At 45.4% G+C, this 27,973-nt stretch overlaps 1 protein-coding gene across 2 annotated transcripts; it reads left to right on the top strand.

The window, feature by feature from the left end:
* Nucleotides 1–63: 63 nt before the first annotated feature.
* Nucleotides 64–23,287, top strand: TEF (TEF transcription factor, PAR bZIP family member). 2 transcript variants are annotated; one of them, XM_064453519.1, is made up of 5 exons: nucleotides 64–382; nucleotides 10,844–11,170; nucleotides 12,599–12,819; nucleotides 14,045–14,256; nucleotides 16,190–23,287. In XM_064453519.1, the coding sequence occupies exons 1-5, from the start codon at nucleotides 280–282 to the stop codon at nucleotides 16,209–16,211; spliced, it is 885 nt and encodes a 294-aa protein (XP_064309589.1). In that variant the 5' UTR covers nucleotides 64–279; the 3' UTR covers nucleotides 16,212–23,287. The 2 variants fall into 2 exon arrangements, with proteins under 2 accessions (XP_064309589.1, XP_064309580.1); XM_064453510.1 differs by lacking the exon at nucleotides 64–382 and adding an exon at nucleotides 4,778–5,133.
* Nucleotides 23,288–27,973: the final 4,686 nt, after the last annotated feature.

Here is a 27,973-nt window from a genome sequence, read left to right as displayed (position 1 = left end):
CGCTGGCCAGCCGCCCGGCCCAGCCCTGTGAGGCTGCAAGCTATTTCCACAATTGGCCACTTCAGAGTGGGAGAGGGGGAGGTGAAGACAGACGGGCAAACTGCATCTCCGCCAGGCTGCTTCCCTTCCTCCTTGTTTTTTCACAGCCGGAGTAGTTTGGCACGCCCGCTCCAGGTGCCTCTGAGCCCTTCTCACAACGCCCAGGCGAGTGGGGTGTAGCGTTGGCGGCCAGGCACCTGGTCCTCCCTTAGCTGTGCTAGCACAGTCCCAGGACAGGACATGTCAAGCTGCAACAGCCCCGGGGGCCCCACTGCCCTGGACTTTCCGGAAGTCCTGAAGTCCCTGCTGGAGTACTCCTTACCCTGGACCAACAAGATGACAGGTAGGATTGAGGGAACGCCTGCCGGGGTTTCTGTTTTGATTTCTCCTTCCCCTCCTTAAGTTGCAAGGCGAGAATGAGGCAGGTGATCTTGTTTGCTGCAAGTTCTTCAAGGGTGTGTTTTCCGGCAGTATCCAAGTCAATGGGGAGTTCTGGCACTGAGCGTTTTGTGCAGGAGGAAAAACAGCAGCAATGGATTGATTACAAAATCAGTCAAGAGTGCTGAGCTCCTGATCCTTTTAATCCCTCTGCTCAGCTACTTCTTGGAAACTCTCAAAGCTTTGTGCAGAGAGAAGGCTTGGGCACAAATCTCCATACTCATGTAGGAGCAACTTCCAGGATTGCCGTCCAGCTTGTCCCATGGTTAGTAACTGCTGAGTCTCCTCCAGACATTGCCTCCTTCTAGACGCAGAGGCTGGCTGATTCCATGCGAACTTTGTGTTTGATGCTACAGTTGTTTATCAGTGAAAAGCTGGGGTAGGGAACACAGCAAATGTTGTGTTTTCTTTGCAAGAGCACTTCTGTACTCCTAGGATTTGCCACTGTCTGTGGAGCATCCTAGAAAAATGAAAAGGACCCAGGAGGTTATTTAGTCTGAGCTTCTGCTGTGCTGAACACTCCTCTCTTGCTGGACTGATCACTTCTCTGTTGCTGGGCATGCTCCAAGTGCTCATCACACAACTCTCTGGTTTTGGTTAAAATGCATGTGCCCCTGGCAAGCTGCTTTTTGATTGTTGTGTTTTACTGTTCGCTGCCGAGTGCTGGGGAGGTGTGTAGGAACACCTTGGCTCAACAAGCTCGTGTCTAGGCACGAGTGAGTTGAACTCACAGAAACAAACATTCACTGAGCTCACTCTTCTGTGGACACTTGCTACCAGGACACGTGGATGGCTCTGGGGTCTTGAGGGGCAGCGTGATCCAGGACGTGGGAGCAGAAAAGCCACATTCACAATGTGGAGTGGGGCCACCCTGCTCTTGCTCTGGGATCAACGGGAGAAAAGGCTGCTGCAGCAGCAGTAAAGTGTTTGTGGCAGGAAAGGCAGCTGCCTACACCTGCTAGAATACAGCAAACCCTGTGGCACCCGCACAGCTCCCTGTGGGAAAGGTGTTAATAGGGCAAGGGGAGCTGCCGTACCCCCAGAGGGGCTCATTTTGTCATATTGCTCTGCTGCTGCCAGCTGGGAGCTGGCTCTCTCCTTTGCTGAGGCTTTTGCCCACTAACAGGTGTTCTTACATATCACACACTATGAAGCTGAGTGTGGGGACCAGGGCATGTTTTCTGAGCCAACTGATACCCAGGTAAAAAGCAGACCTGGCTGGGACAAGGCAGTAACGGCCAAGGGAGGCTCATGTGGCGCAGAGCCTTGCTGTGGCTAAGATGAAGTTTGGCTGCCTCTCCGGCATCTCTGGTCTCCACAACCAAGTGGATTGAATTAATCCAAGGGAGGAGTACTGGCAAGATTTATCTGTTTGGCAAGAATTGGAATGGGGGGTAGAGGGGAAATCAATGATTTGCAGAGGGAATAATTTAGTCTTAATTCAGTGTGGCTTATTTGGCAGCTGAGGGTGCTGTTTTGTGGCAGCTTTCTTCCTCAGCCCCAGGACCACCCTGCCTCTCAGCATCACCTCCCATAACCCTTAGAATTGTCCTTATTATGCCACTTCCCTCCCCAGGCCAGTGTTCCTCTCATAGTCCTCTTCCCACAGGGCTCAGTTCTCCTGGGTCTCCATACCTACACATAACTCATCTGGATTTGCTGGGTCTCAGGCTTCTGTCTGAAATGTGTTCTGCTATTCAAACCTCCCAGTGGGGCTCATTGTACATGTCCCCCCACTCTGTGCCTAGCGTTGGGCTGCTTATTGCTTGCCTCCCTGCAGCATCGGAGCTGGGCTGTTCTGCATCATCTGGCCCTGACAAGACTCCCATCAGTAACAGCCAAGGCTGCTGCATTCCTCTCCTCACATCTCATTGTCCTCCTCTCTTCCTTCTCAGCTGCAGAGCAAAACAGAAATTGTAAAAATCTAGGCAGATCCTAGCTTAACCAAGAAGGTACAGCTGATGGTGCAGTGCCTGCTTCCTGCTGGCAGTGGCTTGAGCCCCTAATCCCTAAAGGTGATGAGGAAAAGCTCCCAGAGCAACATCCCTCCTAGTTGGCAGGGCAGGGCTGATGCTGGAGCAGGGTGCTGTGAGAGGGAACCCACAGGAATGCTCCCCAGGAACTCCCTCCCGCCTTTGGGCCAAGCAGCTAACACTGTATAGGATAAACCATCTTCAAGCCAAGTCACAACCTGGTGGTGGTGGTGCAGAGCAAACCTTAGCGTGGTGGAGCTTGGGTGGAAATGCGCTGGAAGAAGAACATGGTTGATCTAAAGGGAAAAGCCCTGGAGTAAAGGCTATTGAGTAGGTTTAATAACCTCCATTCTTATGGATGTTACCCAGCAAAGCAGTTGCCATTGAGATCTGCAGGGGGGATGCATGGAGAGCCTGTTCCTTGAAGGAGTGCTGTGCAGTACTGAGACACAGTGTCATCCCCGGGGGCCTCCCTCATCAACAACAATGGAACAAAGCGACCACGAGAGCTGTAACTGAATGGGAAGCCTGCGGCCTGCCCCACTTTGGCTACATCCCCTCGCCCTGTTCCTAGAAGCTGCCCCTTCCTGGCCTCACTAGGTTGTGCTCTCTGCCTACCACCTACCACTAGCTGTTTTCTGGGCAAAAGCATCGCTGTGAGCCTGCTGCCCCCTTGCCGAGCTGTATGTGCTGCTTCTGCCATGTGTGGTCTGACATCTGTGTTTCATTGCCCTGTGTGAAGTGACATCTCCCTTTCTCGCATGTGCTTTTTTTCTTCTGCCAGCTGAGCTTGGCAAGACAGAGGGAGTCCGCAGAGGACAGCTCCCGGTCTGCCAAGGTTGGATGGAGACATTCCCTGGTCTCATTGTTGCCTCCACGTTCACTCATTGCAGTAAGGCAACAAGGGAAGGCACCTACCCACGTGGCTTTCAATCCGTTTCTTTTCCTGGTGCAACTGGGGAGCATTTCAGACCTGATTTTGTGTCACAAAGACCATCAGCGTTTATTAGCAAGCGTCAGGTCAAATTGTACCTTGCCACCAAAATGAAACGTCCAAGGTTTGTGGAGGGGCAGCTGAACCAAGCAGATTCCTGAGTGTCTACCTAGGAAGAAGAGGTCCCTTTTCTGCTGGCACTTAGCAGGACATCTCTGTCCTGGCGCCTGTGGCTCTGCTGGCTACGGATGGGGCCACCCCAGCGATGTTGCACACCCTTTCCTTTCCCCGCTTGCAGCACTATGCGGTAGGTTTGCTGCGGCCGGCCCTTCTGTGGCAAGAGGCAGTAACTGCTGACATGAGAAGCCTGTGGCTGTAGCGTCTGTCACTTCTGTGAGCTTATTCATTCTGCAGAAGACACTACTCAGTATCCGCCTGTGCTCTTCAGGATGAACTTGGCAACATTTGCTCCCTTTGTATGTACAGAAGCTTAAATCCCAGTGCGACATCCCTGTTGCTGGAACAGGGAGACCGGATGGGGAATCAAAAGGAGTTGCTCATGATTGTGAAAAGTTGGAGAGACACACACACACACACACACATCCCCGTCTCCAGCTGCCCAGCCATGCCAGCAGCCGCAGTGGAGTCCTCCTCCCTGCTAACATTATATAGGGCATGCCGCTGTGGCTGCTGCAGGCATGATGTAGGACAGAGGGAGATTAAATCCAGGTCATGTGAGAAAGGTGATCTCAGGATCCTAAACGAGGATATTTAAGGACCAGCTGGAGCTCCGTCACCGGCGGCGGTTCGGGAGCGGCGGTAGCTCCCGCCTTGGCCCGCAACGGCCGCCGCAGTTATGCGACCCTCTGAGCCTGGGCTCACCGCCCTGGCGGTCGAGCTCAGCCGGACCGGGACCGGGGCCGGGGCCGGGGCCGGGGCCGGTGGAGCAGGGAGCATTCTGCTGCTACGGAGCGGCTCGTTAAGCGCAGCGGAAGACGGGCCACCAGCCCAGCCCCTCAGCCGCTAACGGTCGCCTCAAGCAGCGGCGCACGAGGGAAGGAGGGAGGGAGGGAGAGGAGGAGCGAAGGAAGGCAGGCCACCCGCGCAGGCGCAGAGGCAGCGCACATTCCGCTCGCCCTCAGGAGCAGCTGGCGATGACGCAACGCCCGCGGGAGGCGTGGTGGGGCGGGGCTTGACATGCAAATGACCACCGGAGCCCGCCCCTGCACGTGCCCCGGCGGGCGGGGGGCGCGTGCCCGCACCGGCGGCGAAGGGGCGGGGCCTGCTCTCACGGGACCGTCCCCTCGACCTGCGCGGGCCAATCGGCGGGGCGGGAAAGCCCCCCTGCCCCCCGCAGCGCTCATGAATACTGAAACACGCGCCAGGCGTCAGCCGGATGCGCATGCGCCGTCGGCCTCTCGCGCGCCGCCTGCTACGTGCTGGTCGTTACCGGACGGGTTCCCGGGGAGCCGTCGCAGCCCTCGCGCACGGGCGCTGCGGCCGTTGGCGACCGTTGACAACCCACCCGGCAGCTCGCGGGGAGTATGCCCGGCCGCGCCGCGCACCAGGAGGCGGCGGCGGCGGGAGGAGCAGCAGAGCCCGCGGCAGCCGGGGGGAGCGCGGGGGCCGCCGCGCAGCAGCAGGAGGAGCAGCAGCAGCAGCAGCGGGAGCAGCAGCGGGGCCTGGCGGGCGCCTTCCCGCTGGTGCTGAAGAAGCTGATGGAGAACCCGCCGCGGGAGGCGCGCCTGGGTGAGCGCGGGAGCGCGCGCGGGGGCGGCGAGAGCGCGCGGCATCGTTCAGCTTTTCCCCCCCACCCCCGCCGCCGTGCCCGGGAGGGCGGGACCCGCCGGATCACGGCGGGACCGTCCGGGGTGTGGGCGGGAGGAGCAGCCGCCGGGAAGGCCCCACGCCCCGCGCCCGTTCCCCCCGCCCCTCCGTCCGCGCCGAGCGCCGGCAGCACGGCGTCCCAGCCCGCCGGCCTCGGCAGGAAGGGCTCGGCCTCCCGCCCGGGCCCGCCGGCCCGCAGCCCGGCTGGCTCGGGGCGCAGGGCGGCGGCCGCCCCGCGGGCCGGTGCGACGGGAAAATTCAGCTGCCGTCGTCGTCTGTCCGGGTGTATTTAGGTGTCTGCCCTGGGAGGAATTAAATGAGTCGGGTGCGAGGGGCGAGGTAGAAGTCAGGACGTAACACGCTGGTTTTATTCTCTTCGCTGACTGAAGCCTCCCCTACCTTTAGACGCGCAGTCGGAAGAAGCGGTGGAAAGGTTTCGAGTCCTCCTTGACCTTAATTGCTGAAAAGTTGGGTGATGACACGCATAAACAGAAAATCTCTTCAGATTAGGTTTGGTGATAATCCATAAGGGTATAACTCCCTTACTGTGCATGCAGTCCTGTATAGGCTGGAGATGTCTCTCTCCCACTGATTATGCAGACAGCAGGTGTGTAAATATCAGTGCTGCTGCTTATGGTCTTCATTGCTGATGGCACACTTTTACTTTTTTTTTTTTTCCACCTGGCACTATTTTTCCCTTTCTGACTATCCGTTTGGTTTGGAGGAAAGCTTAGTATTATCTGCACCTCTGTGATTCCCAGTGTATTGGTGTATAATAAAATAAGTCCTTACATTTAGGAGTTTTGAGCTTGAGAGTAATTTTTGTGACATCAGACAGTATCCGGGGTAGGCTGCAGTGCAAGCAAGGTTGGCAAGGTTGTTCCCAGTGAGGATCCTAGTTAAGATCCGTTTCCTTTGTATGTCTAACATTGCACAATACTGTGAAAGTGTATTCATCTTGTGATTCTGGCAAATATTTTTCTCCTTTCTGTTTAAAAAAAAAAAGTCAGCCTCTAATAAAGGTTTTGGTTATGTTGCTATGGTGCAAGATGCTGCAGTACACAGAATCTTGAATCTACAACATTATGGGATTTCTTAAAATATTTCTTCATCCAATCCTTTTTAAAGGGGATAGTGCTGGCAGGAGCAATTTAAGGTCATGTGTGGAAACTGTGATGGTAGCTGACTGGGATGTGGTGACTTTGTCTTAGGGGTGGTTTTCTTATCCAGAGTCATGTGATCTGGCCTATGGAGATGTAACACTTTAATATGATTTTGAGGTATTCCATTTTTCTCAAATTAGTAAAAGTATCAAATGTTTCTAGATGACCCCATTCCAGCTTTGGAAGGTGTTCAGCTTGATTCTCTAAAGCTTGCTAGTGAGTGCATTGTGTCTTGATTACCCCTCTCCATTCACACTGTGATGAAGTTTAGATTGTTCTCATTCTTAACATTTCCCCATAGACTTCTGTAGTCCACCTTGTCCTGTTTCACTTCACACTGTGGAACCTGTTGCTTTCTGTTTATTTTGATCTCTGATGCTTTTGTTGTTTGTGTATTTGAAAGGCAAAAGAAAGAAGCCTTCTGTGTTAGCAGGTAGTTACTCTTAAGTTTACAAAAGACTTGTCAGTAGAATTGTGACTCAACTGACTTCAGAGGATCTGTGCTTATTTTCTGTTCCTTTATTTGGATATTTTGAATAATTACTAATTTACTTAATACAGTGGTGCATTTTCAGCAAGCTTTCTGAGGAAAGACCCTATGCCTTTTGTCTGGAATGCCTGTTGACAAAAATACAATTTTCTTTCTTATTCTGCAAAAAATGGTATCAACCAGCTGCAGTGTCCATTTATAGTCTCCACAAGCTACCTATGGGTTTTCCAACTGCCATAGGTAATTTGACTACCCAGTAAGCAAGCAGGCTTTCTAATCCTTCTGAGCAACAGAGGAGGACATCCAGTTCCAACTGAATGCCATCATCTTGTATGCCCTGCCATATACCAAGTATATCTGACCGGCCTCGTTGTAAGTTGTTGTTGCTTACATTGTAGGGGTTAAATAAACAAAAATAATAATATTTTTATAAAAAGCCCTATGAGGTAAGGGAAGAGAGTTAATATTCTGGAGCAGGAGTGTGGGTCTCCAATTAATAATGTGCTGCTGCATATTCTCCAAAGGATGCCTTAATCACCAGTTGTGTGCTGCTGTGGCAGGAGGAGCACCTCAGCAAACATCAGAGTAATGGGCATGGGGAATATAGAACCCTATAACCTGTCTTGTTCCATTGTCACAAGTGGGACTAAAGATTTATGGAGCAATTGGCCTTAGCCTGTATAGTGCTTTTGGTATAGTTTGACAAAATTTTTTGATGAATGAGGGGGACTTTGTTAAAGAGGTGTTTGTTCTCTTTGTGGCTGGGATGGCACTTGACAGTTGTGGCCAAAATGTCTTTTGGTCTGGGCTTGGTTTGTTTGTAAGGGTTTTTTGAGAAAAAACCAGGATGTGGAATAAAGCTCTTTCCAGGCTACCGCTTTTGGCTAAAACAGCGGTATTTCCAACAGTTCAAGAACTGGAATGCTCTGCCTAAATTACTTAGTGTAAACTAGTGACCTCTCTGTTTAACAGCAGATGTACAGCCTAGTTAATACGTCATAGTAGCAGAATGAGGGGGCTAAATCGGACATGAGCTATCAGCTGCAGAAGTACAGTCCAGATTTATCAGGGTGACCTTGAATCACTGCAAATGGAGCCTCTTAGGATACTGCAGCTCTGCTGTCAGGTAATACCTGTTTGCACTATAAATATCTTCAGAGAATTAAAGTTTGAGTTCCCTGTGCTGGGCCAGACAGAAACTTACCCCTCAAGATTCAAGAAGTTAATTAACGTTTCATTAGATATTGTGCACCCAGCAGGATGTTGTGCAGCAGAAATAAAGATTAAATGAACTGAAAGAAAGCCGGTGGGAAAATGTCAATGCAAAAATGATCCTACAACAGTTTTTGTCTTGTTATGTATAATATTTGAAATACATAGGCACACAATACGTGTGTTAACTTCTGCTACTTTAACTTCCTTTAGATATTGCTGTTGGAAGTGAGGGGAGAGAGAGACAGCATAGCTAAGCAAAGACAGCACTGGGGGCTCAGTGCTTATCCAGATGTGAATGTGTAGCAAAAGGAAAAAAATTCAGATGGTCTTCTCATGTGAAGAAAGGATCTAATCTGGTGTGAGCCAGGGAGGATGGCCAGAAAAAGTTGGAGGGACCACAGTCTTTTTTTCAGGTTGCTGAAGTACAGCAGGATGATGGTGCATATCTAAAAGGCACTAAAAGATCTGAGAAGAGCCACGTATGCCAGCAGTATAGTCTCTTTGGTGTCTACCTTCTGAAAATTAGTTTTAAGCCTTCTGTTTAGTCTACTAATCACTTAAGGTTCCTTTTCTGCTCTGTTGGAGATGTTGTATTTAGATGTTGCAAAACAAGCACTGCTGGCTTGTGTTAAAATGGGCATAACTTATAATGGAATACTATTGTTTTCAAGAGTAAAGAATTATTTTTTTTTAGTTGATATTTTCACTCAACATTCACAAGCTTTTTTTATTATGTTGATTACAAAAATAAAGTGATTTACAAAGAATTCGTTATTGTCACTTGCATTTGTTTTGGTGATGTCTTTACTAGGATATTGTTCACAACCCTCAACGCAAATCTGGGTTTGGTTGTGCGGGGCACTATGCAAACCTTATGGAAATACACAATCCCTGATTCACAAGTTGGATGTAAAATGGCGATTCCAGTAGTAAGTTAAATCATCCTCATATATGGAGTAGACCCTGTTTCTTTTCTAGCTTCAAGTAGGATATGTTTACAAACATTCAGGTTATTTGGATCATGACTGTTAACCTGCATATTTGCTTTGCCCAAGTAAAGCATAGGAAATTTGCAAAACTCCCCTGCAAACAGGAGTTTATAGCAGGGATAGGAGTTGGGAGATGGCAGTTCAGAGGCAGCAGCGTGAAGTGGTAAGGGGAAAGCCAAAAGCTGCGAGACGATATTAACAAAGCTGAGGTCCAGGAGCCACTGTCTGAATTTAACATGTTCTTTGGGTCCTTGCTCTTAGTCCCAAGTCAGTGGCTGGTGAATATTTTCTCAGCTGTTTTGTTTAAAATCTTAAAATTAAGAAGTTATCTTCTTTTGTATAAAATGTCCAGAGTATGGTAGGTTAAAATGGTAATTTACTTCGTATGGCAGCACTGTTCGTTAAGCCATAAAAAGCTCTTTCAGTCTCAGTTCGACAGCAGCAAAGGCAACAGCGGAAGGAACACCAGTTCTATCAGAATAGGTTTTATATAAATAGGCTTTTTGATTTAGAGCAGAGTTTCACCCCCACTCCTACCCCCAATAAAGAAAAATCCTCCTTTAGCATATTGTAGCCAGTCTAGAAAACCCTCGTGCCAAAGACCTGTGCATTTTGTTGGGCTGACCTGTGTGAATACTGGAGATCCCAACTGATATATCCCTGGAGTCCTTGTTCAGTTGAACTGAATATTTGTCAGCTTCCCTGATAAGACCCAATTTGCAGTTGGTTAGAGTACAACCGGTGAATGTTCCTTCTGACAGCAGCACTGGCTCAATGCTGGTGGTGCTGGCACTGCTTCTGCAATGCTTCCTTCCAGTGCCGATAGAACTGCATGGCTACATGGAGAACTGGATCAGGAAAACAACTTGGATTTTTTTTCTTTTCTGTCAGCTTATTTTTATCTCTTAAATTACGTAATTATTCCATAACTTGAGTCTGCTGCTTGGATTCTGTCCCAGACAATTGTTAAGATTCAGTAGCTATGGGGAACATGGAAACAGCCATTTTTCTGTAATATCTGCACTGTAGCATAGTAAATGGAGAAAATTTCATCAGTCTTTTGTGGCTTGGGGATGGGGTGTGGGAGTACGCCTTATTAGACATCTCCCCAGAGAATGAAGATTGTATGTAGATACTCTGAGCTATCTATAGTGAACAGCATTTGGAGCTATTGCTTTTTGTGGACATGCTGAGTCATTTCAGAAAGAAATGCCTCAAAAATACTGAGCAGTAGACATCCAGGTCTCAGGTGGCCTGTGGACCTTTTGGCTAATTTTCAAATGCAGTCTGAAAACCCATATTCCCTTCTTGTTTGTGTCTAGGCTATTCTTCTGTACCTACTTTCTTTGTGCATAGAATAAACTACTCTGCTTCCTTGGAGTTTTCTTAACAGCTTCCCCTGTAATCCTACTTATGGACGCTCACTTTTGCTGTCGTCCAAGATGAGCCTGTGAAAACCAGGCAATTTGCAGTGACTAGTTAATAAGCTAGATGCAGTATTATAGCATGCTTTGGTAAGTTACCACAGCAAAGATGCTGGTCTTAAAGGCTACTCAGATGTCTGTGGTCCAGCTGTCACAGGGAGTCAGAGCACTTCATACTGAATTACATATGAACGTATGAGTGTTGCCTTTCAACATCTGATTTTTCAGATCATGTCATGAGGCAGAACTACACCTTACTAAATTTCCTTTCATTTGGATTTTTGTTAAACTCTTAAACCTTGAGTCTCTCCTGTGTTGCAGTTTGTACAGTGACCTAATTGTATCTTTCAGATAAAGAGAAGGAGAAGATAAAGCTTGAGGAAGATGAGGCAGCAGCTGCTAGCACTATGGCAGTCTCAGCTTCCCTTATGCCACCCATTTGGGACAAAACTATTCCTTATGATGGCGAGTCTTTCCACCTGGAGTACATGGATCTGGATGAGTTCCTGCTGGAAAATGGAATTCCTTCCAGCCCTACTCACCTGGATTTGAACCAGAATCCACTCTTGCCTGTGGCTGAGCTGGAAGGAAAGGAGTCTGCCAGTGCTTCCACTGGTTCTCCTGCATCATCCTCTTCCACTGCAGTTTACCAGCAATCTGAAGCAGCCTCCAGCACAGGTAGATGGAATAATACGGGGCTCTGAGGGACTTTTGTTGTTCTTTTAATAAAAGGTGCCTCTTTAGATCAAAGAGGAGCCATGCTAACCTGTCAGTGTTAGCTGTGGCAGGTTAAGTAGCACAAACATGCTTAATGTAGAGCCTTAATCTGTGTGTCAATTCCTGAAGATGCTGCCTCTCCTCTTCTTCGCCTCTCACCCTCCTGGAAAACGTGTGTCTCAGTGTTCAGTCTCTTTCTCTTGAAATTAGAAGACCTGAAACACCAATATAAAGTATTTACTTTCTTGGTATTGCTAATCTAGTGAGAAGCTGGACATGTTGAGAAAATAGTTTCTCAGGTTATTTCACAACAGATTTGAAAATCTGTGACACATCATTTGTGTTACCTTGATGGCTTGGTCTGCTTGGGTGAACTTATGCTAACTTAATGTGCCTTAAATAAAAATGCTTAATAACAATGAAGCAATCTTTGCATGCTAGCCTGTGAGTGTGAGAACAGACACTTGGAAAAGGTGTGCTAATGATGCAGTCTGTTGTGTGGTGCTTTGAAGTGGGAATGGAGGAACAAAGAAACAAAACTGTACTTAAATGGTGCTCGGAAACTTCTACTCTTGTAGTATGGAGATCTTCTGTATTAAAGAATTTAGTAGCTCAGTTTGCTCTAGATTTGGAGTTCAAACCCGATAGCCACTGAACTTGTACAGAAAGCATTTTGCTTGGGGCTTCTTCTGTGAATCTGCAAGAGAAACCCAAAATGTGGAACTCCTTCAGTAAGGCATAGGGTGTGGCTTTTTCCGAGGTAGAATATGAAAAAATGTATTGATTACTATTTCAAAGTGCACTGACATTGGCAATTCATGTGCATGAAGTTTGTAAACAATAGATAAATATGACAAAGCTCACGTGAATGCTGTCAGTGTCAGACTGTGTTGGACGTTTGTTTCCATGTGGTAAAGAAGTAGAATACCGTTGCATTTGTAACAAATCCACCTGTGTTTAGTCCTTTGTTTGGAAATACAATTGTCTGACCTTTGAGGGACCAGGGTCTTTTGGCAGGCTTGTTTCCATAAGGCTTTCTATGCCACAAAACTCAGGCTGGTACAACTTTCTCACTTCTCACTGCTGTGGAAGTCACTTCTTAAGTGCTCAAAGTAGGTAGATTTGCTGAGGAAGTGTTAAGTCTTGTTCCACATCTTTCTACTCATGTCTGTTAGGCTGGCATGTGTTTCTGGAGTTTGTATTACAAACTGGACCGTGTAGCTTCTCTCTGTGCCAGCAGCTGTACAGCACCAAGCACACCTTAGGGAAATACCAAATAATACTATGAAATACTGCCCACAGTAGGGCAATAAATAGAGATACCCAAGTTGGCTGCCTAGTTAATGCTCTTCATCCTGCTGAATGTATTGTAACTTCTGTTGTTGTCAGAGTCCCCACCACAAAATGAGAGAAATACTCCCAGCCCCATTGATCCTGACTGCGTAGAAGTTGAGGTGAATTTTAACCCTGACCCTGCTGATTTAGTGCTGTCCAGTGTGCCTGGTGGTGAGCTCTTCAATCCTCGCAAGCACAAGTTTACTGAAGAGGACCTGAAGCCACAACCAATGATTAAAAAAGCCAAGAAGGTTTTTGTCCCAGATGAGCAGAAGGTAACAGATTTATTGCTGCAAACTTACCTAGGCCCTGATCAAAGTTTCTGATCCTTTGCCAGAACATTTTGACATATAAAGCTAATGTGCTATACCCAAGTGATTGGGCAGAAGCACTGCCAAGAACGGAGTTGGCAAATTGTCGTGGTTTCACCCCAGCTGGCAAGTAAGCGCCACGCAGCTGCTCGCTCACTCCCCCTGGGGGGGGAGGGGAAGAGAAAATCAGAAGGGTAAAAGTGAGAAAACTCATGGGTTGAGGTAAGACCAGTTTAGTAATAGAAATAAAATAATTTTTAAAAATAGTAATGAAGAGGAAAACAACAGAGAGAGAGGGGGGAACAAAACTCAAACACAAGTGATGCAACCACACTACATGCTGACCAATGCCAAGTCAGTCCCCAGGCGGCAATCATTCTGGCCCTGGCCAACTCCCCCCAGGTTATATCCTGAGCATGGCGTCATATGGTATGGAATATCTCTTTGGCCAGTTTGGGTCAGCTGCCCTTGCTGTGCCCCCTCCCAGCTTCTTGTGCACCTCCTTGATGGCAGAGTATGGGAAGCTGAAAAGTCCTTAACTTAGTATAAGTGCTGCTTAGCAACCACTAAAACATCGGTGCATTATCAACATTATTCTCATACTAAATCCAAAGCACAGCACTATACCAGCTACTAGGAAGAAAATTAACTCTATCCCAGCCAAAACCAGGACACAAGTCAACTGCTGTTCTTGCTGTTTTGCTGGTTTGGTATCATGAGATAATTACTGGGCAGGAGCAACTTACCATGCTATATGCAGAAATTAGAAGAACTGTCAAGTCACATCCTCATCAACTGTACTTTTGAAGGCCATTATATATATTTGCCCAGCATTGTGTCTGATCTGGCCTTAAGCAGCCCAGACAACAGAACAGGCTATTTTCTGTGGCAGTTCATTTTCGAATTGAAACAAAGTAAAGGGAGTGTTTCAGCTGGACAGCCTTTTAGTAGCCCAGTCTCTTAATCTCCTTAGTTCTAGCAGCACTTGGTTTATCCTAAAACAAGGCTTGGGCAGGGATAAAATCTTACAGTACTGTGTTGTCTGCATTTTGGTGTCTGAGCCCTGCAAACCGGTGAAGGAGATTCTTCAACATAGTAGTCAGTGTGGATGTCATTATACAATAAAGAGGTGTATATCTGATATTGTTGTCAGGTTGGTGTCTTTTTTCCTTTTTTTTTTGTGCTACAGGATGAAAAATATTGGACAAGGCGAAAGAAGAACAATGTGGCAGCAAAGCGTTCCCGTGATGCTCGGCGATTAAAGGAGAATCAGATCACAATTCGGGCAGCCTTTCTTGAGAAAGAGAACACAGCCCTGAGGACGGAGGTTGCAGAGCTGCGCAAGGAAGTGGGACGATGCAAGAACATTGTTTCTAAATACGAGACCAGATACGGACCCTTGTAAGCACACCCCTTTTCCTTGTGAGGGCTCCTTGTTTTAGCCTCTTAGACTTCTCTGCCTTCTGTAGAGACTCCCAGAAATAAAGTTTGTGGAGGCTTTGCCATTTTGCATCTACACAAAAACACAAACCCTGTTTCTTTTGGCACAACTTGTTCAGGCCCTTTCCTGATCATTGTCTTGCCCAAAATCTTAGTGTCCATATTTATGATGCTTTGTTTTTAACACTGATAGACCATTTGCTGATGTCATTCAATAGAACAGATTCGCCTGTCTGGATGAATAGATGTGGATCCCTCCCGATTGGGCAGGGCTTTTGCTATCTGTTCTAGTCTCCATTTTAAGTGGAGAAAGAGCCTAGGAAACTCTCCTTGCTTTTTTTTTTTTTCTTTTTAAACTCCTGCTCTTTTCTCCCTTTCCACAACCCCCCACCCCTCCATCCCACTCCCTGTCAAATTGTAAAACAATTTTAAGATATAAGATGTTGCTGGGCAGCATCATGAAATTGTTTCCTCTCCCATTCAGAGGCACTAGAAAGTACCTGTTGTATAGAACTCTGTTCCTGTTGAGAGGAATAGGGGAACCTTTAGGACAGGAAGACAGGAAAACATTCAATCTCTTGTGCATTAACCTTGAGTTATCTCAATTTTTACAAGTGTTATGCAGACCAGAGTCAGTGCAGTGTTGATAAAAATACTGCTCAAACATTTTGGGAGGTTCTAATACTGCATAACTTCCAGAAACCAAGGATAGAGAACGGTAGGGGATTTCTCACTTTACAGATATGGACAAATAATTTGCTGTGGGTTTTAGGCTGTATTTCTACCACCACCCCTCCTTTTTTTTCCTTAGAGGGACTTCTCTGGAACTGCTGATAAAGCAGCATGTAACACTTAACTGAGAAGTAAGGGAGACTTAGAAAAAGAGGTCTAGCTCAGTAGGCTGAACCTTGAGGCCCATCTGTTAAGGAATTACCAGTACCTTATGCTTTGGAAGAAGGTTTTGGTTTTTGTTTGGTGTTTTTTTAATTATTTTTGGTTTCTTGTTTTAAGAAACAAACAAGCCACTGTTACTTTACTGCATTGTACAAGAGCTTGAGAAAGAGTTTTGGTCCTTTGCCTCATAAACACTCTATGGAACAAGCTACACCCACTCTAAACATGAACAGTTTACCTCACTATCTCCTGTGTAGCAGCATATCTGGTCTCTCCATGCCTGCTGGTACTCTCTCCAGCATGTTTCCTGTTACAAAATTAGCACACAAGACTTGTCCTCTTGGAAGTAATCCATTCTCAGCACCAAGCGCTGCTTCAACAGTATGTGGTGTTAAAAGAAAAATGTTATGTGTGATGTTGGGACCTTCTACATGACCTACAACTGCAAGAACCAGAAGCTTTAACAGAAGTATATGTCTAAAAGTCCTTTTAACAAGAGAAGCTATCTTAAGATAGTGGCTGTGTCAGAACTCTTAGGCTACACTTCCTGGGCTAATATTTATATTGGGGGAGTAAATGTGGGATAGAAGATGTTTAGGCTAGTAGCCAGTTTGCTTATTGAAATCTGAAAAGTATATTAAAAGGCCTTGGGGTTTCTTTTCTGTACTAAAGACTTCTTGCCTAGCTTGTCTTTTAAAAACAATGTGGAAATTAGTATGAATTTAGACAAATTGTGTGTTGATTTCTCAAGGAAGTGGAGAAGCAGGCTAATCCAGAACACTTAAAGTAAATGTATGCTTTGAACTATCTCCCCCTCTGTTACGCTCTTAATTTGAGTAGAGTGGCTCTTCATGCAGCGTTGGCCTGATTTCTTTCAAACATACTAAAAATTGTCACCCTTTCAGCAGGGGTTTTTCTTTCACAGGGTGGTGTGTGGTGGTGATGGTGGGAAGTATGTTACAAATAAATTGTCACACTTAACACTTTGCTTTGTTTAAAGTGACTTATCTGATTCCGAGTGATGCAACTTTAAAGACTTTTAAAAACAAAGAAACTAAAAAGCACACATGAATCGCCAGTCTTCAGAGTGAGCAGTGAAATCTGTGAGGTGTCCCAACACAAACAACTGACGATGACCCTGCCTGCCTGCTTGCCTGCAAGTACCCCATCTGAACTACCCAGGGCTGGGCATGATGAAAAGTGCAAAGTCTCCTTAATTCTGTATATGGCTTTCTTATCTGTCTTTCTCACTGTAACTATGAACTACAATAAGCTTACATATTGGGGTTTTGTCAAGACACTCAAAGTTCATGTCTCAAAGTCTGTTAACAGCCTCTGTGAATAGTGACTCTTTGTTTTGGCACTCAAGTGGAAAAAATAGGGAGCTTTAAATGAAAGTGTCTGTATATATTAAGAATGGCTATATTTTAAGATTCTTTTCCCCTGCAGTAGAAGTTTTATTCAATACTGCAGCTCACTTGGGGTACAGTGTAGCATCTTGTGGAGTACTGTGAGAACAGAATTCAAGACACCAGGAAAACAGCAGTCTGGTGTATGAGATTTTCAGTGCAGAAAAGTACAGCAGACATTGAAACAATCCAGAAAGCACCACGGTGTGCCATACAAAGAGTAGTAACAAACCTCTGTCAAGCACCCATGTAATAGTGAAACGCTTCGGTTGCTTTCCTGCTTCACAGCTACACTGCTGTAACCTGCCTTTGTTTCTTCTATAAGGCTCACTTTCCTTTATGGTATCTTGCTTGAAACAAGATCTCTTCTTCTGTTGATGACTTAGCAATCATGGAAAAGGTGCTAGTCTGAGCTGCTGATCCCTGTGTCTTTTGGCAGTCCAAAACTACCAAATGAGTATTAGCTCCAGCAAAACAATGGCAATTATCTGCTATGTAACAATTTTCTGTCTCTTGACTACCTGAGAACTGCGGTGGTGAAAGAGTGCTTTGTTCATATGTTTTATAAAACAGAAACAGCAAATGATTTCCCACAGTTAAAATGGACAGCTTAAGTATCAAGACCCTCATGCTGGTGTGGGAGAGTAGATGAAAGCTTGGACAGATTGCCAGGGTGTTTATTGTGTGTGGAAGGTGGAGTAAGTAGGTGGAAGCACCTTTGCAAGAGTTTCATCAGCATAACAGGAATCTAGTCCTATATTGAGGCAGCTTAAGAGCTAAATTTTTGTGGGAAGAAAAAAGAATATTTAATTTCTGGGAAGGTAGTACAGAGCCATGCTCGTAGCCAAAACGGAGCTTGTAAGATAGTTGTGTATTCGTGCCTGGAGATGGATAAACAGCATAGACCTCAAGAAGAATAGTCTTGAAAGCTTTCAGAAGCACAAATGCTGAAGTTATGAGGTGCAGCTAGTTACCAGCAAGGCTTGACACTATCACGTTGAACATGTATTTTGGCTTTGCATTTACCCAAGAGATTCCACCCCTAATTTTCAAAGCAGAAAAGCAAAGAAGTAGCTGATGTTGTAAACTTCATTTTAAAAAATAATTAAAATCTCAAAACCCAGAATTCATAACCAGTTTTTTAAAGGCATGACCTTTGTAATTGACCTATTATTTTTAATAGACCATGGTCTGAAGTTAAAGTGCTTTTAACTTTCTTGCTGTATACTTATAAGTGTATTATAATTTGGGATTCTGAAGCTCTGAGATGATCTTGGGGTAGTCTTTTCAAATAGATGGATAGTTTAGCTCCATGTTGCAGAAATGTCAGCATATATCTTACCGAGTACTGCTGATTTGGACTGATATCCTTGGTCTGTACTGGGGTTTTTTCTTTTTTTTTTTTTTATTATTTTGGTGATAAAGACCAAACCATGGATAAAAAAAAAAAACGAACAACCCTGACAGCATGTAGATGTAGCAACTCTTTTTGCATTTATAATTTCTAAATTTTCAGTTAGCTTTGAATGGCTATTCTTGAAAGTCATGCTTCATGTTTAAATCACAAAGCTAGAGGGTATTGTAACTGGGCAAGGAGTTGCTAGTCCTTCATTTGGGTCTTGCTGTCCTACTGCTTTAGGAATATCTTTTAAATACATACTTACACACTGCATACAGGCTTTGGTTTTGCAGTATGCCATGCTGTTTTTAACAGCAAAATATTCAGTCAGTGAGAACAGTATATGCAATTCTGTTAGCTTTTTCTGTTTTATTAAAAGCTTACACAATGGAAACTAACGGTGAATGTTAGTTAGAATGATCTTTCTTTCAGAGAAGACTGTTAGCAAACTCTTGTGCTTCCCTGTAGGACAGTGCAAATTTGCACATTCTGTGATTCATGTGTCTACGGGTTGCAAAACTGGAAAATCGCACTTTAATGTGAGTGTGGCTTAACTTTTGTAGTTGGAGAATATTTTTTTTGTTAAGAGGCAACATCTTCAAAGATAGATGAGAAGGTAGTAGCTATTTAAAGGAGTGTGGGTATTGCCAGACAAAAGATTATGTGCAATGCTGAATTCCTTTCTCAGTTTTTGCAGTCTCAGGAAGTTAAGCTTGCTGCTTCAGAGCTCTCTGCTCCTCTCAGAACAATTAACTATATAATCTTGTTTCTTTGACGAGGATGACAATCCTATCCATAAGTGATAACTTGGGTGTGTATTCATAGTGGTCGTAAGACCAATATTCTTTTAGCTCAGTTTGAACTTTAAAAGATGCTGAATTGACACTGTTAGGGTCTGAAGTTCTCTAACTTTGGAACACGCTCTGTAGAGGCCATAAGTGTGCCTGATGCCAATGTACCCCATTCCAGCCATAAAGGGACCATCTCCAAGGGGAGAGAATAAAGGGAGTGCACCTTTCAGCATCACTATAGGGATTGCCAGTAAAGGGAGCAGTTTTTGACACAGCTGTACATTCATTAGGAAGTAGACTGACACCAAAGGGCCATTTCACAGTACTAACTTTGAAAATAGGTAAACTGTTGATGAGATTTGTGGGTGATGAGAGTTGTCTTATTCTACAGAAGAAACAGGCTATGAATAAATAAAGTGCAACATCTAACACAGTATTGCTTTCACACCTGGTTTTCTAAGTACACATAGTTACATCTCCTTATAATAATGCATTTTTGTATTTAAAAATTCCTGAGAAGCTTAAACTTTCACCTGTTGCCAAGATCTGCTCCCACTGAAGCCAGTAACAAAGACCTCATTAACTCCCACAGGAAAAAGTCTTTACTCTCACATGGGTATTGTAAAGTTTTAGCAAGAATTGGAGTCAGGGGTGTCTTTGCTTTACTCTGGAGCATTCTGTGCTGCGATCAGGTCGATGTACCTCAGATTGCAGGTGTAATGTTGATAACCTGGTCCTATCACTTGTTCATTTACATAGTTAGTGATAGTTTTGATATTCAGATTATATGAATTCTGCTTTTTTTTCTTGCCCTGCATGGACAGGGTGGAATTAGTAGTATACTGTGCTGGAAGAAGAAATGTTTAAAAAAAAATTTTAATGTGTTTTTTTGCAGTTTTTCCAGTAACATTTTATTTCTTTTCTGACAATTCTCCATTTCCCTGCTGTGCTGTTTGAAAGCCCAGGTGTTCTAGCTGTAGAAAGCACTTTCAGCATTATCTGCAGGACTGCTACTAGTTGTACCAAATTAATTTCAAGTTGGGAGGTGCAGTGGAAAGCCAGCAGATTTGGGAATACTGTAATAAAACCACAGTAGACAGCAGAAATAATGGACTTGCACAGAAGAGAATATTGCTGCTTCAGCCTTGTAAGCCTCCTCAGATTAACAGGGCTTTGTTCCTTGCAATCAGGTACCTCCACTCTCACTAAAAAGGAAGGCATCTCGGACCTTTGTAAAATCCAGATAGGCTTTTGTTCACCCTTATGGTTTTAGCTGCTAAGCACAAGATGAGAAATGCAAATTTGTCTTAATGCATAAATCTCTTGTTTTTGGCAACCTCCATCTAAATCCATAAACAGCAAAATCTAGTTTTGCTAGTGTTTTGCCTTTGCAGTATTACAAGACACTGGCTGGCTTTCTAGTTTTTCAGATAATTACTCTGATCTTATGTCTGCCACTGTAATATGGTGAAGATAGATAAACTCACAATGAAAAACTCAGAAAAACACAGAAAGATTAAGCGTAACCAAAATTCTGTGGAGATGCTAACGTAATGCTAATTGAGAAATTGCAATGATTTAATACATGGTAAGGCAAATTTGTCCTCTAGAACGTAATTTGTTAGGTTGATAGTGTGCTATCGCCTAGGCAGTCGCTTTTGGAATGCAAACTTCTTAAAGTTCAAGCAGCTACAGAAGAAGGGGAATCCTTTGAGGAAGATACATTTATAGACGAACATACATATACTTGGCAAGGAAAGTAAAGAATGAAAGCAGGAAGAGTAATGTAAAAGTACGACCCGAGCCAGACTGCTAAAACTGATGCCTCACTGTTTACAATTTTAGGACAATTTGGATCACCTCAGTTTAGCATCATACAGGAGATAGTACTTGTTTAGGTTTTGGGAATCTCCTTTTCTTGATCTCATTTCCACAGTCCAGAAGAAAGTGAAAGGAATATACAATAGGAAGGAGAGTTACTGCAGGAAGGCATGAAAAAATAGCTGTTGCTTTAAATAAGTGCACTGTTGCCCTGGGACTTGACCTGCCAGCGTGAACTGATAGTGCTGTGTCGTGAGGAAATGACTGTCTGAGGCCCCAGTATTTTAAGGCCTCAATTCTGCTGTTTCAGCATGGGATGAGCCCTGTATCTGTAGACAACCGTGTGGACTTCACAGCATCTGTTCTTGAATGTGAAGCTCTACCCAGGCAGTCAGATGCAGAATTGTGTCCTTAACACGTGATCAGTTGTAGTTACAAGGCTGTTGATATTAAGTGTAATTTGGGTGCCTGTTACATAGCCAAAACCCTTGTTACTTCATTTTCTCAACTAAGGCATGAGCAGAAGCCCTTTGCTGTACAACATCTGTAAAAATAAAACAAATGTACTTCACATATGTCTAGTAAATTAAGGCATGTGATTTTGGTCTGTGGGTCTCAACAAACTTTGCTCGTGTACCTGCCTGAATGTTTTCTTAGATCTGCAGCTATGCCTCAGTGGGAAGGTATGGTGGGATTTGTTTTCCTGAAGGGGCACAATAGCAGCTCTCATCTGTTGTGCTGCGGGTGACTGCTTGCTACTGGCCAGGATCATGGACGGATGCATCCTCTGCACTTTTATGTGAAGTTGTCTGAAATATGGTGATTAACATGATTATTGGAATACTGTATTTTGTATAACTTAGAACATGTAAATACACTTTTAAAACTAATCTGTTCTATGAAGTAATAAGTAAGTGCTTCCATTGTAATATCTGAATATTGTTAATGCTTCATGTAGCTTGATTTGGGATTATTTTTTCCTAGAGAACTACAGAAATCAAAACAAAGATTGGTGTTGTGGAATTCTAGTCTAGTTGTGATGCTTCTATCAACAAAAAATGTTTTAAAAAAATAATAATGAGCTATTTAAGCAGAGAAACTGAGAATTTGAGGGAATTGATTCTCTTCCAGTCTTTCTTTAACAGTAGTCACTGATAACATCCATAATTGTACTCTTCCCATCCCATTAGCTGGACAGTTGATTTGTTATTTTTTGAGTAGCATTTGGAAAGTGGTAATATTAAATGATTGGTAAAGCTTAGTGATTGAGGAAAATTCAAGGTTTGGGTTTTTTTAACTATTCTCTCTTTTGGCTCAAACAGATCTGTCTCCACCCTTCAGCCAGACTGCAGCAAGTTGCAATGAAACAGTGAGTGACTGTTACTAAAGCTCATTTATAACCTAGATAGTTTGCATCTTTATTAGTTCTGTTATGTATGTAGATGACAGAGGTATCCTGTTGTGGTGTGGAGAGAGAGAAAGTGATTATTCACTTGAGGTTTTGCTGAGTTCACTGGATGCTGCACAGCTGGAACTTTCATCAGCTTTCATGAAAACAAAACAGTGGAGTGAGAATCATGAGCAGCCTGCTAGGAAATACAAACACTTGGGTTTTGAGGAGGAGGTGGGATTGATCCATCAGCCTTCATCTAAAGAGATTAGCCTGTGATGACACTTTCTCCAGCCATAACATAACTTCTCTGTCTTTAACGCTGTACTGGAGCAGTCTCCTCTCTGGTAACAGCTGCTTCTGCAATGTTCCATAAATGACAAAGCCACAAATCTTTTGTAGTGGGCAGAGATGGTGGAGTCTTTTTCTTTTTTTTCCTCCCCTCTCAGTGTCTCTAGGCTGTAAAATAGCTATTGAACAGCTAAGCATATGTACAAGTTACTCAGAAAACTCTGTGTCTCTGAAAAAGCGTTACAGGAACACAGTTTTTAACTAAATAGTTGGAGGGAACTCCTGTCTGCTATATTTGGCCTGAAATTGTTGCCTCTTGGATAAAAGTATTTTTATGGCTTCAGATGTGACACTGATCTGTCCCTTTCATTCAGTGGGATGGATGATAAATCTGCATAGTATTTATATAAGAGATACATCTGATCTTAGTTTTACTGCATATTAAGCTGTTTAATCTCTTGGATGTCTCTTCCTTGAGGTTGTCTATTTAATTCCTGTAAATGTAGCTGCTTTTTGAAGCAGTCCCTCAAGTGCATTCAAGATCATCCTGACTGAAAGATTCTGTAGAAATGAAAGATATAATAAAGGTTGTAAAGCGGCTGGGTAAAACTGTATTGCCATAAATGGTTTTAATTTACATATGAATCTTTTGTCCCAAACTGCTTATTTTGTACATAAACCTACACACTTCTGGCAGCTGATGGGTGAAAATAAAGGTGCTTAAACAGCAATCTAATGAGGAAAGGGCATTTCACTGTTGCAGAGTTGGTATTATTTTATATTTCCATTTATTACACTTTTTTAAATGTATAAACCACAGATCTGAATTCTCAAAGTCTTCGGCTTGGATTTTGTGAGTAGTTTAAATCCTCTCACCTCTCTGCTCGTAACTGGTTTTTAAGAAAAAGAAAAGCTTTTGTTTAAAATGTAAAATTTTGACTGTATTAAATTCTGTTAGTACCCTTCCTTTTTAAGAAATAAAATGTATATTCCACTATGCTGAGATCCAGTAATTTTGTTCTCCAGATAGCATACTGTGTGCTGTACACCTCAAGTTGGCAGACATGAAAGCAACTGATCACCTTTTAGGATTAGGCTCTTGCTGTGCATTTACCATGTGTTTAACCCTTAGGTGTGCTGGTAACAGGTATAAAATTCCCCACTTTTATTTTCTGGATTAATTGATTTTGAAAACTTTGCAAGGTTTTGCATTTGTCCTGTAGTGACTCTAGGTTTCAGGTAGGGGGAGAAATCCTGATGACTAGTAGTCAGTCACAGACATCTGGACCTTGCTGTGTCTGTTACTTTGGGCTGACAACATCCACAAAACAGTCGGAGTTTAGTTTCTTTCATGGGAAGAAGTGAAGTTTAGAGTAAATAAGTTTTGACCATGAGGACAGCTTTCTCCATGCCTTTCCATTTTTTTTACCTAAACCTTGGTTAGTTGGTAGGTTGTTTTGTTTTTCAAGAGCTGGTAGGTGAAGATCAACCTGTAAGAAATTTATATCTTCTATATATTCATTGCATCTGACTGGGAAGGACAGCTTCCAGAGAAGGCTGTGTTTACTTTCTTTCGCTTCTTACAGTCCATGATACTTCTACCTCTGACACATGCTCTCAAGGAGAATGAGACAATGGGTATTTTAGTTTATATGGAGTATTTTAGCATATCTAGAAACTGCAGTTAGGCAGACTTTGTTTATTCTTTGCTTTTACAAAAAGTATCTTGTATGATTAGTGATGGGAGGTGGCAGCCAGGAAATAAAATTCTGAACAGGAGGAAGGGGAGAAGATAGGATTTCTCATCCAGCTCTGGAGGTAGGGCTCTCATCCACATGGACGCTCAGTGACCACTTCCTGACATTTTAGGAAGAGGTATGTAGTCCAGGTGCTAGAATATCTATGAAGACTGGGTTGGCATCTCATGTGGTCATCCAGCAGTATAATTTTGAAACGCACGTATGAAGATGACTACCTGCAACCTACCATAATGGATAAAGAAAGAAATTCATATGGTTTTGCAGAAGGAAGAAATTAAGTGTCAATTAGTTGTTTTTCTCTGGCTATCTTCCAGAGCCATGGCATGATTAGTGACCCAAGCAAATTGTGTATGAAAGCTAAAACCCTACCTATTTAGAGGGAAGGGCCTGACCTGTACCATGTCTTGAAGGCTAAGGACTTCACTGCTAAAACAAGGAATTGCAGTAGAAACTGAGTGGATACAAGGATGTGTTGGATGTATCCTTCTGGTGTTACATGGCCTTAACATAGAATGGGCAGAGGATATTTGTATCTTTTTCCTGTTGTGATGGCAGCTGGTAGCAGCACAAATATTTACTATACATTGCCTTCTTTTCTGGGTACTTTTGTGTTCTCTTGGGTGGGTGGGGAGCACGTTTATAAATGTGCTAACTCTGCACGTTGTATTGCTAGTTCCCGTCAGGAAATTTTGCAGCCATTAGCGATCTGAAAGATGGCAATGGAAAAAATGGCAACCTCTTACTCAACCTCCTTCCTGTTGTGAGTTGGGGGGATCGGCTGACCTCAGGGCTTCAAATGCATTTGTACTCATTTTTGCTTCTCTTGGCTATACCGGATCTGCAAAAGACAGGGAAGGGATCTGGCTCTTGTTTTGGTTTGTAGCACTCTGTAGCAGCAACTGGAAAGCCTTGGTTGAGAAATGTGCAAGAGCTGCATCCACCAAGCTCTTCAGGGATTTTGCTTGCTGTTGGTTGTGGTGGTTGACTAGACATGGCCACTTAGAAAACATTTTAAGTGACTTATGTGTCTGTCTTACAAGTGACACAATTTACTTACAGCTGGGAAGACTGTTGGGCTTTGAGAGGCTAAATCTGTGGGGTGACCAGGCTGCCAAAGTGGCTTTGACTTCCACTTGGCCCTGGATTCCCCTTCAGGCATCCCATAGCATCATAGCCCTGTGTGAGTTCAAGCAAGAAAGAATGGAGGTGACTGAAGGGCAGGATAACACCTCTGCTGATGTGCAAAGCTGGGAGGTGCTGGGGAAGTAGCAGGACCTGCAATAGGGTGGGAGTATGGAGCTCATGGATGTGGGTGAAACCTTGCGGAAGACCTTGTGCCTATATCAGACCCACCAGCCAGCACAACTTCTGCCTACAGTATGACACTGGAGCCCCTTGCCTGCCCTGAAAGGGGGAGAGGGGTTGGAGATGCTCTTGTGTAGGTGCCTTGGAGCAAGAGTCTGTCTTCTGTCCTGCCCCAGTTGTCCAGCCGGTGATACTGGGAGGCAAGGTGGGAAGGGAGATCTGTGCTGCACATGCGACCTGAGCAGGCTTCTGAGGAGTGAGACAGCAGTGGAAGGAAATTGGGAGCAAACTGACTGTGAGGTAGTCAAGCCAGAAGTTAGCGGTTTAGGTGCAAAAGGGGCAACATGGGACCAGCCTTCCTCCCCTCTGGAAAGTGGAGGCAGCAGAAGAGGCTGGCTTGGGAGGTAGCTATGTGGAGAGGAAAGGTGCTGGCAGCATTCCAGACATGGTAAGAAGTGAGTTCAAGTACCTTTTCCCTCTTGTGCTTGATCACAAGTTTATGGTCAAAACTGGCTCTTGAATGCTTTAATCCCGCAATTAACTTACAGCTTGCAAGAGCAGGCTCAGCATGTGGCTGAGCCCTGGAGCAGTGAGCCTTTGAGCCAGATCCCTGTGCATGTTCCATGGTGGCAGCATGATGGCAATAGGTAATGCACCTGCACTGGGCCACTCCGGACTTTGTTATGTGGTACACCCTGTGCCGCAGTGCTTCTCAACCCACGCATGCTTGAGAAGGTTGCCTGTGGCTCCCAAACAGCAGCTGCTTCAGCCAGCTTCACTCTGTCATCAGGCAGCCAATGCATTCATTTTACCCTGCTGGCTGCTTATTTGCTCCTAAGGCTTTATATGTGTAAATGTATATATCTATAAATATATATCTATAATTGTAAAATAGATAATTTGAGGAGAAGTAGACTCTTCACATTCTCCTAGGTTCACATACTGCCCCAATCCAGCAAGCAATGGGTGCTCCTGTGTCCTGCTCCTGCTTGGGACACTGTTGCAGCCCAGGAAGAGGCACCGTTTCCAATCCTTCTCATCCTGAAGGTAAGGTTGTCTTCACCAAGCTACAAGACTGCAGGCCTACTGCAGGACATGAGGTTTGGGGACTTGCTGCACATTGCTTCTCAGCAATGAGGAGCTATCACGTATGCTCACTGCCTCATGCAGCACAAGCCTCATCAGATTCTGTGAGATCAGGGACATTCACAGAGTGGAAAACACATGACCTACAAGTAGCTTCACCACAAGGAGATCTCACTACTTGGACTACCAAGGCCTGCTGACCCAAAATGGTCCCTGAGAAGGGATGAATATCTTGTTGTTGTGGTGTGCTGCCATTTTGGGGGCAGTGTTATGCTTGGGCAGAAAGCCAGCCTCCATCAGAGCCTTGGTGGGGAGTGCCAGGCCTGGAGAGGGTCCCTGGCTGCTGCTGCTTGGGAGAGGAGGGATCATGGTGGCCAAGGCACCAGCCACCACCCTCAGGTTGGGGCTGTGCTGCCGGAGTGTGGCAGGCTGGACCTACTGCTCTCTTCCCCCACCCCAAACCTCCCAGTGGCTGGGGTGCTCATTTGAGCAGTGCTGCTGGAAGGCTAGATTGTTTGCAGCGCCTATGATTTTGAGGAAAGTTTATTTTGTGTTTATGCTGCCTTTGAGTGCTGGGGGATCAAAACAACTATGGGCATGGTGAAAAGCTATGGTTGCAGGAGCTGGGGACCATCTCTCCGGTCTGTGCAGCCATGGCATGGCTGTATGTTTGCTTGCAACAGCTCATAGAGGGGCATGTAGCACACACACACCCCCCCTCCGCTTGGAGACCCTGGTGTCTTGAGGCTTCAGAGTATGTGTGCACGACATGCAGCCCTGCTCGTGGGGAAAGGGGGGACATGCAAACTCTTTGCATTTCCCTCCCCGGTTAATCCTAGCCTCAACCCCTAAACCGAGCTCCGCAGAAATGTGCGGTGGCTGGCAGGCGGTGCAAGAGGGGCGCTGCCAGTGCCCACTCGCTGTGGCCCGGCTTGACTCTGGAAGGAGGCGCAGGCAGCGCCGCGCCGCGCCGCCGGGCGAGCTCGGCCGCCGTCTTTGTAGCCGCAGCAGGGCTTTTGCCAGCCTGGCGAGCAGCCACCGGGAAGCGAACGCCCTGCGGCCCCCCTGCCCCGGGCAGCCCCAAATGGCGGCTGGGCCGGGCCCTTCCAACGGGCGCCGCGAGGTGGCGCTGCGGCAGCGCCCTTCCCGCCTCACGGCCGGGGAGAGCCGGCACCCCTCCTCCGGCCCGGCCCTAGGCACGGCCCCCTGCCGGCTCCTGCAGCCCGACGGGAAAGCGGGAGACCTCTGCGGTGGCGGCGGGGAGAGCAGTGAGGATCGGCTGAGGGGCTTGGGTGTGACAGAGTCATGGCCTGGAAATAACCTCTAAGAGATGAGAGGCTTAACCCTCCTGCTGAGGGACCTGCTGTCCTCTGACAGCTCCCTGCAGGCTCCTGAACTGACCCCACCGGCGCCCTCATCAAACCTCTCACTTCAGGACAGCTCTGCCCAGCTGCCCCTGGTACTGAGGAGGACCCAGAGCAGGCAAAAATGGCTGGCACCCTGGTCATGGCAATGTGGTCTCCACACCACAT

Source organism: Phalacrocorax carbo, chromosome 1 (genome assembly GCF_963921805.1).
Source record: "Phalacrocorax carbo chromosome 1, bPhaCar2.1, whole genome shotgun sequence".
NCBI lineage: Eukaryota > Metazoa > Chordata > Aves > Suliformes > Phalacrocoracidae > Phalacrocorax > Phalacrocorax carbo.
The sequence above is the reverse complement of the archived record's forward strand: the minus strand, read 5'-3'. Positions and strand labels throughout refer to the sequence as shown.